The sequence below is a fragment of the Enhydra lutris genome, unplaced genomic scaffold, assembly GCF_002288905.1.
Source record: "Enhydra lutris kenyoni isolate GAN:26980312 unplaced genomic scaffold, ASM228890v2 scaffoldscaffold13, whole genome shotgun sequence".
NCBI lineage: Eukaryota > Metazoa > Chordata > Mammalia > Carnivora > Mustelidae > Enhydra > Enhydra lutris.
Window position 1 is genome coordinate 3,285,786 of NW_019154097.1, and position 10,239 is coordinate 3,296,024.

At 46.9% G+C, this 10,239-nt stretch overlaps 1 protein-coding gene across 1 annotated transcript; it reads right to left on the reverse strand.

The window, feature by feature from the left end:
- Positions 1–1,092: 1,092 nt before the first annotated feature.
- Positions 1,093–7,626, reverse strand: LOC111146396 (protein FAM205A-like). The gene is made up of 4 exons (XM_022501929.1): positions 7,483–7,626; positions 6,804–6,843; positions 6,217–6,277; positions 1,093–5,033 (listed from the first exon to the last, which is right to left on the reverse strand). The coding sequence occupies exons 1-4, from the start codon at positions 7,624–7,626 to the stop codon at positions 1,262–1,264; spliced, it is 4,017 nt and encodes a 1,338-aa protein (XP_022357637.1). The 3' UTR covers positions 1,093–1,261.
- Positions 7,627–10,239: the final 2,613 nt, after the last annotated feature.

Here is a 10,239-nt window from a genome sequence, read left to right on the forward strand (position 1 = left end):
ATGCTCCCCCTCCCTGATTCTCTCCCTGCCTGCCCTTGGGAGTGGGGGACAAGTCCCTTTTCATGACCTACTCTGATCTTCATTCCAAGAGTCCATGCAGCTGGCAGGCAGTGGGCAGGATATAGGCAAGAGGGTTACAGCAGCTTCCCAGATGAGCTCTCCAGAAAGATCTTGCCAATAACCACCAGGGAGCATAGGAGGGGGAGATTCTATCATTACTTTTTTATTTTTTAATTTTTTTATTTTTCAGCGTAACAGTATTCATTATTTTTGCACCACACCCAGTGCTCCATGCAATCCGTGCCCTCTCCAATACCCACCACCTGGATCCCCCAACCTCCCACCCCCTGCCCCTTAAAAACCCTCAGATTGTTTTTCAGAGTCCATAGTCTCTCATGGTTCACCTCCCCTTCCAATTTGCCTCAACTCCCTTCTCTCCATCTCCCCTTGTCCTCCATGCTATTTGTTATACTCCACAAATAAGTGAAACCATATGATAATTGACTTTCTCTGCTTGACTTATTTCACTCAGCATAATCTCTTCCAGTCCTGTCCATGTTGCTACAAAAGTTGGGTATTCATCCTTTCTGATGGAGGCATAATACTCCATAGTGTATATGGACCACATCTTCCTTATCATTTGCTTTTGACATCCTGTCATGTTCGCTACATGTTTTTGATAAACACAACATACCTCCTCAAGGTTGGAGCACTATCGCACTCCTCTAAAAACCTCCCCCGCAGACTGTGGGCCTCTATGGAAGCCATGAGTGATTCTACCTGTGGGATTCCTGGCCAGTCCTCCTCATCACTACTATCCTCATGTCCACATTGCTCCTCTGGGCCTAAAGACACCAATGGGAAGCCATGATAGAATTCAAGCCTGACCTTTATTTACCTTACCTTCCTTCTTTGCTCAAGCCCCTTTATCCACAGTCCAGGGTGGGCTGGGAGGAGTTGTGTGGAAAGCTGACCCAGCTTAAGAGTGGATTAAAGTTCCTTGTCTAGATGGGAAGGACACTTCAGCCTCCCCTCATGCCTTCCCTTAACACACCACAGTGGAGAGAAGGAGGAGACAGACAGTGCTTTGCTTAGAGACATAGAGTGTATTTTGGGTGGCACTCTGCCCCACCTGCACCATAAGTGAAAATGACAGTAGCAATCCTCTTCAAGGGACACAGATGAGAGCCTACAATGACTTTTGATTGTGTTGGGTCTTCTTGAGCAGACCAACATTTCCCTCTGAGGTGGGAGGTGAGATCTAGGGTACATTCCCTGGTTGGGTGGCACAAGCCACTCGAGGACAGTGCCTAGGACAGTGGCGGGGGTGGCCCAGGACTGAGGCAGAATGGAGTTGGTGAGAGCGGGAGCGGTGCCGGAGCTTACTGTCAGGGGAATGGGGACCATCCAAGAAGGCCAGGCCCTCCTGCTTCTCAGTGGGGGAAGATTGGGCCTTGGAGTCCCCTCTTGTCCTCTCTGTCTTGGTTCGCCCCATGGAACTTTTGGCTGGAGCCAGGCCCTTTTCTGCATTTTCTTTTCTGGTGTTGGCCACTTTCCCAGCTGTGGAGAACATGGGTTCTTCATGCACTTTGCCTTTTGCCTTGGAGTTAAAACAGTGCAGAAAGGATTTCATCTTACTTCTCAAGCCTGATTCTGGAAGGCTGGGCCTCTTGTGAGTGTGGACCGGCATCACCTGTCCCTGCAAAACCTGACCTTTCAAAGTTTGGCCCTGCAAAGGCTTACCCTGAATGAGTTGGCCCAGGAAAAGCTGACCCTGTGATGCCTGGGGCACCACAGGCTGGGCATTCTTAGGAATCCTTGCTGGTTTGAGGGATACATTAAGCTTGGTTTGACTGCTGTGCAGGTCATTCTTCTCAGATACCTTCACCCCAGGGATTCCTGGAGGTGGCTCTGAAAGCTTAATCTGAGGGTGATGTCGGGTACTGTGTTCACAGGGAGCATCAAGATGAAAGCTACGGCTCCGTCGCCAGGGGCTGTGAGGTGTCCTGTTCAGAAGCATCCCTTCTGGCCTCTGGGCTTCATCAGGGTGGCTTATGTCTCTTGTGGAGGAGTGTGCAAACCCTGCATCTCCTTCTCCATGGTCCCCTGCCAATTTGGGTTTCCCTGGGTCCTCTCTCTTTTCTGCCAGCATGGGGACTTGGGCTGAGTCCTTGCTGTGGCCAGGGCTTTGGGACTCAGGACTCCAGGGCTCCTCCAGGCTGGGGCTGTTCACATTGGCCTCCAACTGAACACAAAGCACCTGGGCCTCTGTCATGTCCCCACTGGGTTGTGATATCTTAGAGGCCCAGTGGGCAGAACCATGAGATACTGCTCTTGAACTAGGTTGCTTCTGGTTCTGCTGCACCGCCTTTAACTCAAGGGCCAGCTGTTCTTTAAGGTGGAGCCATTCTGGATCTGGGACACGAGGAGTGTCTGGTGGGATGGGGAGATCCTGGAGCAATGTTTTTCCTAGGTTCTCTAGACTCTCTAGAGAATCCTGTGTGGATGTGTTGCCTGAGTTTGCTACAGTTTGTTCTCTGGACAGCCTTGCCTTTATGGGAATTCCCAGTTGTATCTCTAGCATCTTCTTTCTTAGATGGAAATTTAGTTTGGCTAAGATCGTTTTCTTGAGTGTATAAGGCCCAGAGGCCTCTGCCTGGCTTTCTAGAGGCACCATCTTGATCAAATCTTCCACCTGCTCTTCAACCTGGAGCTCATCTTCAATGCCTGCACAAGTCTCATTGGCATCTTGAAGGCTTGGCCCAGGACTCAGAGACTGCTCTTCAGATGAGATCATCTGAGTCAGAGGTTCAGTTGGGAATTCACCAGGTCCAGGCACCATTCCTGTGATTACAGCTTGGGTAGAGATTGCCGGTGCCATGGCCCTAGAGAGAGCCACATAATAAAGAGCTGGCAGCCCTGACAAGAAGGCCAAGTACTTGTGCCGCAATGTTGTCTCTAGTTTCTCAATGGCTCCCTCGGACAGGGCTTGGGGCAGCTTAGGGTGTTCAGTGACAGCATCTGGTGAGGCTTGTTGCTGTTGGTCAAGGGCCATTGGTATCCAGGGCATAGCTTTCTGCTGTAGGGCAGGGTCAGTTGCTGCCTGTAGCTCCAAGGGCTTGTTTTCTGGGATGCAAGTGAAGGGAGCCACTTGCAGGCCCCCAGGAATTATGCACTGCCAAGAGCTATATACACGAGCAGGGACCTTGCCCTGCTGAATCTGCCCACATTTGGAGTTGATGTGGCTCTGCAATATTGCCTTGGCCTGGTCAAACAAGTGTGGCATGGGGACTGACACTGGGTCTGTGATGGGTGAGAATGGGTCACCAGGCTCAGTGACCTCTAGGGCTGTAGGTTGGGGATCATGCACGTTGGCTAGGGCTGTGCTGCTCCAGGACAGAGTTGTCTGATCATTGGGGGATAGAAGTAACTGGATGGATTCCTGGATCTTTTGGGGCAGGCCCCAGCGATGGTGAATTAACTGCCGCTGGAGGTGGAATTCTAGAAGCCTCCGGGCATGCTCCGGGAAGAAGACTAATTCCCTAGCGAAGACTGTGATGGGCTTCACTGGCCAGGAAGTTTTCACTGTCTCAGGAGACTGGGCTTTGCCACATGGCCTATATTGTATGGGGTTCTGGGTGTGCTGAGGTCTCTGGAAAACAGCTGGCAAGCCCCACTGAAGCTGGAGCTGCCTCTGCAGCAGGTGCCACTCCAAGGCATCACACTCGGCCAGGGTCAGAAATGGGACACTTATTTGAGGTTGTTGGTAGTCAGATGGAATGACCCAATTTGGGGAGGATGGGGAAGAGGGTGTGGTTGACTGGGGTGGAGTTTTAGGTAGCAGAGGGAGAATGGAGAGTTCCTTGAAAAGAAAAGGATCCTTCAAGGGATTCTTGGACATGCTCCCATTCATGGAGAAACTTTGAGAGCCTAGGAAGGTGTTAACCAATGATTCACTGTGCAGGGAAGGGAGTCCACAGAATAGCTGGCTGTATTTCTGCTGTATATGGCCCACTGAATCATGATCCTGGTACCCAGGAAGTGCATAGAGACCACTTGAGTCTTCAAGGCCTGGAGAGCACAAGGCCACAGCCATATTATTTGGGATTTGCTGGTGGTGGTGTCTTTGTTCTGGATCCATAATGGACCATTCAGAAACCCAGAAGGCCTGGGTAGGCTGGCTGGCCATACATGAACCCCAGGTCTGGTAGGAATAGGTCCCAAATTTTTCAATAGGGAACTTAGAATTGTTCTTCTGGATGAAAGAAACTGGTTGGTTGTTTACAGGTTGGTAACACAATGGCGGATTTGGCATAAGCTGCCTCAGGGACTCCTCCACACGTCTGGGTAGCCCCCACCTCTGGAAATGCATCCATTTTTTCACATGTACCTCAAGAAGCCTCAGTACTTCAGGACTGAGGAATGGCAGGTGGGCAGGGAGGACAGTAACCACATGCAAGGCCATAGGGTGTGTCAGGGTAGTGATTTCTCGGTTCAGGGTCTGCAGAGAGACCTGGGAATTCAAGGGCTGTGGCCCTTGATTTCCATAGTCAAGGGTGGGGCTACTCTGCAGCATCTCCTGCTGGTTCACTAGAACCCTGGGCTCCTCAAGTCTTGAACAACATAAAGTCTCTGGGCCCGTGGGCACCTCCTGTATTTGAAATCCCTGCCCCAGCTGGAGGTGTTCAGTCCAGCAATCATGGATCTTGACTGTACCAGCTGATTGGACAGTCGACTGTGTTAAGGATTTCTGATCCACTAATTGCAACACTGGGGGGGTTGTAGATCGAAGTGCAAGTGCTTTGGAGTATAGGGAATGTTGCTGCAGACTCTGGTCAAAAGACACAGTAGACATAGACAAAATCTCTAGGCAAGAGGAACCCTGCAATGGTTCTGATGAAGGGGGAGAGATCAGGGTGTTCTCACCCACCAACAGCTGCTGAATTTCCAGAGCCATGGCATTGCAGATTTCGCAGCAGGTATCTGCACACAGGACCCGCCTCACACTTCCCTCCTGAGGAAGCCAGCCCTGGCTGGGAGGGAAGATAACAACAGTTACTGATGGAGTAACACCTGCCTCTTTGTTTGTTTGTTTGGCTTGGTTTGCTTTTTTAAATAGGCTCCACACCTAGCATGGAGCCCAGAGCAGGGCTTGAACTCAGAACCCTGAGATTAAGACCCAAGCTAACATCAAGAGTGGGACGCTTAACCTTCTGAGCCACCCAGGCACCCCAACACCTGCCTCTTTGAATATGTGTGGCCTGGAGATTTGGTCCACCCTCCCCTAGTCCTGGGAGCCTTGGGGCCTATACCCCCAGGGTGTTTATCCACCCCCTTTTCCTCCTAGGAATATGCCATTGTCAAGTTATGTTGGGCTGGGCTGGGCTGAGGGTCTGGAGCTTGTTGGGCAAGGTCTCAGACAATCCATGGGAATGCAGGGCCATGAGAGACTAGGAGGTGGGGTACATTCTCTGTTGATCTATGTTGAGAAGCTGAACCAGGAAAAAGGAACAAGGCAGAAGCGGGGAGCCAATGGTTAGCTGATGGGGCATCACCAGGAACATTACCAGGGAGAACGGGGAGTCAGACTCATCTGGGATTAAGAAGGCCATAGCCTGGCATTCATATTCCTAAGCTGTGGAAAATGAGGTCTTTGTGGGAACTCCGCATTCTGGGGATTATGGAGTGTCCTAGCTCCTATACATAGCATCTCTTGAGAGCTAATCCCATTCCTAGAGCTTTTAAGAGGATGACAGGCTCCTTTCTGAGGGCTGTCCCAGGAATTGGCCTCCCTGAAGACAAAACCATGGAGGTAATATCAGCAGGCTCCAGGGGTCTGCCCTTGAATAGCTGTAACTGTAAAGGGAATATGGCCTGGTCATTTATTTGTGCATGCATTTATCTGTTCTCTTGACTGGATAACTTGTCTGTGGCTGAGTGCAAACTCATGTAGCATCTTCAGTGAATTACATAGTAGTGAAATCCTGAATTTCAGGACCACTGTGAACCTAGCCCAGAGCAGAACTGGGAGACTCCTCCTACCTGAGACACCTGATCCCCCTCTGCCCTGGCAACCCTCTCAACCAGTCTTCACCATCCACTGTGTCTGACTCCCTCCCAGACATTATCCCTCTTCTCCTCCCTGCCCCAGGCCAAGCAGAGAAATCATCACAGGCCAGGCTGAGAGTTTGGAGACTACAAAGAAGAAGTGATCACCTTTTCATGACAGAGAGCAGCTCCCATGGCTTCTCAGCTTCTTCCTGGCAAAATTTCCTAGCTGAAAAAACCAGGACAGTGTTATAAGAAATGAGAGGATGCAGGGATATCCTATAGGAAGCTGAAGGCCTTGAGTAAAAGGAGGTTGAAAACCCCAAGAGTCAATGCTCTAAGGCATGTCTGTGTACAACTTAACCCATTGCAACATGCTATCCTGGACCAAATTTCATTTGATCATCACAACCACACTGTGAGTGAGGCAGGATCATGAGACGCCCATTTCCTGGACCATGAACTGAGACATGAAGTGACTTCCACAGGGTATAAAACTATTAAAAAAAAAAAAAAGGCTTCTGTCCTACTTCCTCATTCTTCATTCCCAGGGGCAGGTGTAAGGTAGAGAATTTTGGGACATTCCTAGGCTCTGATTTCCCAAGAAAGTCTTCTGGGAGAATTTGTCAGCTGAGGCAATAGGCGACTTCAGTAGTTAGAACACCTGGCTACTTGTTTCAGGGGTCATAGAGGGACAGGAGTTAGGGGAATATTGTCCATAGTGAGGGGAGTCAGAACAGAGACTGAGACCTTACCTCTTGTTGCTGCATCTCTTATCTTGACTCTTCTGTGACGCTTAAAGACAAAATGTTAGAGTATGAAGCTGGGACACCATTTTTTTTTCATGTTTAAAACATGACAAAGCTAATACACATTTCCTAATCCCTTTCTATGTGTCTATATTTTATTTACTTCCCTAACTTTTCTTTTCATACCCATTTCTTTTCACCTCAAACTTTCCCTTATCTGCTTGTTTTTTATTTATTTTAAGGCTTTCCCATACTCAATACCTCTCATTTATTTTCCAGGAGAAGTTATGCATGAAGTTTATGATGAAGCGAGAGAAAAAGTAGAACAGATTAAAGGGTGTGTAGGTGTAATAGCCAAAGATTTTCTGTTAACAAATGCCTATAGAAACCACCAACCAGAAAAATTCCACTTATTGGAAGGTAGTCTGAGATCCAGGATGTAGATTCCATTTCATCTAGGTCCCAACCCAAACCAGATTGAAAGGTTCTTTATTTTTCAACTAGTATACACTGTAGGGTGGCCTGGAAAAGAATTATTTCTAGTCTCTGAGAAGTAACATATGAGAGTTACTGAATGCATGGTATAAAAATTAGGGGGTGGTGATAAAAGGAGAGACTCTGAGATCTTAAAAGCTTCTTATCTAAAGCATTAATTAGTTCAATCGTGGTCATAATATTTCCCTACCTGGCAGCAGATCCTTTTAGGTTCCAACCTCAATCCACAGTAACTCCTTGTTACTTGCCAGATAATTAGAAGAATAATGAAGATGAAGCCATAGGTATATAAGGGATACTTGAAATCCCACAGAACAACATTATGGCTCAACATGGTCTAAACCTCATTAGCATGAGGAGACCAACTATCCCTATATCTAGACATTCAGTGTCCTGGTGCCTAATGACTTCCAGTGCTATGCCTTGTCATCTCCGCCTCATAGATGATGGAACCAGGTCACCAGACCGCATCACAAAGCCCTACTGTTTCACAAGGCAGGTGTAGTGTCAAAGACTTTTATCTGTCTTAGGGAAGCTTATATGGTGACTTAATCTGTAGATAGTGTTCAGTTGTCTGTAAGGACTACAGAGCCTGGGATTAAAGTTGTCTACTCATAGGCAGTGTCTATGCCTCTACTTTATCTTTACTCAGCCCACTCTATATCGGCCTGATGTCTTGGCTCTCTCCTTTATAACTATCTGGTGACCTGTCCCCAGAAAACTGAATGTTTAGGGACATAGGGAACCTTTTTAGGAAGAGTGGCTTGGACAGAGGAATCTCCATTAACTCCCCTACCTGTACTAGAAATATATCTGTGAAGCACTCTGAGCTTAGGGAGGGCAGATTCTGGTTATGGCTTGAGAATGGAGAGCTTTGATATTACAGGCATTGGGTGATGGGGAATCAGAAGTGTATCAAGGGGACCATGGCTTATATAGGAGGAAAAGGGCAAGGTGACATCTTTAAAAGACATTGTGGGAAGCAGGGAGAAATGCCTCCTGGTCTGTGTGGCCTCAAGCTTACAGATAAGTGGGAAGAGATATAAACACTGCCTTCCATGGAGATACAGTAATGAGATTCACTTACTGAGTTCTTAAAAGTTAGTTTTCTAGAGCTGTTTTTACCATGTTATAGAATTCTGTCTGCTCATGGATATGACTACCTCCAGAGAGGGGTTAGTGGCCACTTCTGACTTAAGGTCATAAACTAGTTGGTGATCATGGTTAAATCTACTTATCTACTCTGTATCTATGCTATTTGCCTGAAGAGGGTTTTTGGTTTTGTTATTTTTTTAAAACTTGGATTTTTGATAACTTTAAGCAAGCTAGTTGTTTTCTAATTGATTCCTGGGGCCCACATCTATTCTCTGCCCATTTATTCATACATTTATGTTACCTGATTGATATCTGTGGTTATTGTCATATTTCTCCAACCTTGAACTTCTGAATTTCCTTAAGAATCTTACCCTGGTGGACAGCAGTCTCACAGCCCAAAAAAATCCTTTTTGTCATGGCTGGCGTGACAAATCGACCAGGAACGTGAGGGTAAGAGAATGAAGAAAAGAACTGAAGAAGCAGAGAGATGGGGGCAGGAGGAGCACTGAGAAGGATGTCCAACAGTGCTAAGTTTATTCAAAACATTAAGGCCATATATATAGTGATATTACAATAGGAGAAGCAATACATCTGTGTCTAGTTAAACAACCATGAGTTCCCATAATAAGTTTCACAATTAACTATAAGCAGACCTCATGATGCCAAATGGCTGATGCCAGTACAATTGTTCTGTATTGATACAGCAAACCTGAAAGTAATTTATGGGCTGTACTAGGGCAGCAAGGACCAGCCATGAACTTATGACCCCAACCGAATTGCTCTTATTTGTTTAGCAAGCATGTGGGAAGTCACGTAGGCGAGCGCACAACACATAGCACAGACCCTTTCTCAGTGCTACTCAACTTTTCCCATCCTAAACCTTTTGTTAGGTTATTCAGACTTTAAAGGAGGCACAAGTCAGGGCCTGGTTTGGTCCTCGTCTCAAGCCTTATTGTGGCCTCCCACACTTTTGCTCAAAATCTGTGAAGAGGCTATTTTGGTCCCTTCTCTAGCATCCAGTCCTTCACCCACCTGGCATGGTGAGCCCTCTTCTGCTCATTCCTAAGCGGGGCAGTGTCAAGGGTACAAAGACATTTGAGTTGTTTTGCCTTCTGGCTCTCAAGACACTTAAATATCTGGTTACCAAGATAAGACTAATCCAGGATCTATAAAGAACCCCTCAAACTCAACACACACAAAACAGACAATCACATAAAAAAAATGGGCAGATGATATGAACAGACACTTCTCCAATGAAGACATACGAATGGCTATGAGATATATGAAAAAATGTTCATCATCACTAGCCATCAGGGAGATTCAAATTAAAACCACATTGAGATACCACCTTACACCAGTTGGAATGGCCAAAATTAGCAAGACAGCAACATGTGTTGGAGAGGATGTGGAGAAAGGGGAACCCTTTTACACTGTTGGTGGGAATGCAAGTTGGTGCAGCCACTTTGGAGAACAGTGTGGAGATTCCTCAAGAAATTAAAAATAGAGCTTCTCTATGACCCTGCAATTGCACTACTGCAGGTATTTACAGATATAGTGAAAAGATACAGATGTAGTGAAAAGAAGGGCCATCTCTACCCCAATGTTTATAGCAGCAATGGCCACAGTTGCCAAACTGTGGAAAGAACCAAGATGTCCTTCAACGGACAAATGGATAAGGAAGATGTGGTCCATATACACTATGGAGTATTATGCCTCTGTCAGAAAGGATGAATACCCATTTTTGTAGCAACATGGACGAGACTGGAAGAGATTATGCTGAGTGAAATAAGTCAAGCAGAGAGAGTCAATTATCATATGGTTTCACTTATTTGTGGAGCATAACAAATAACAT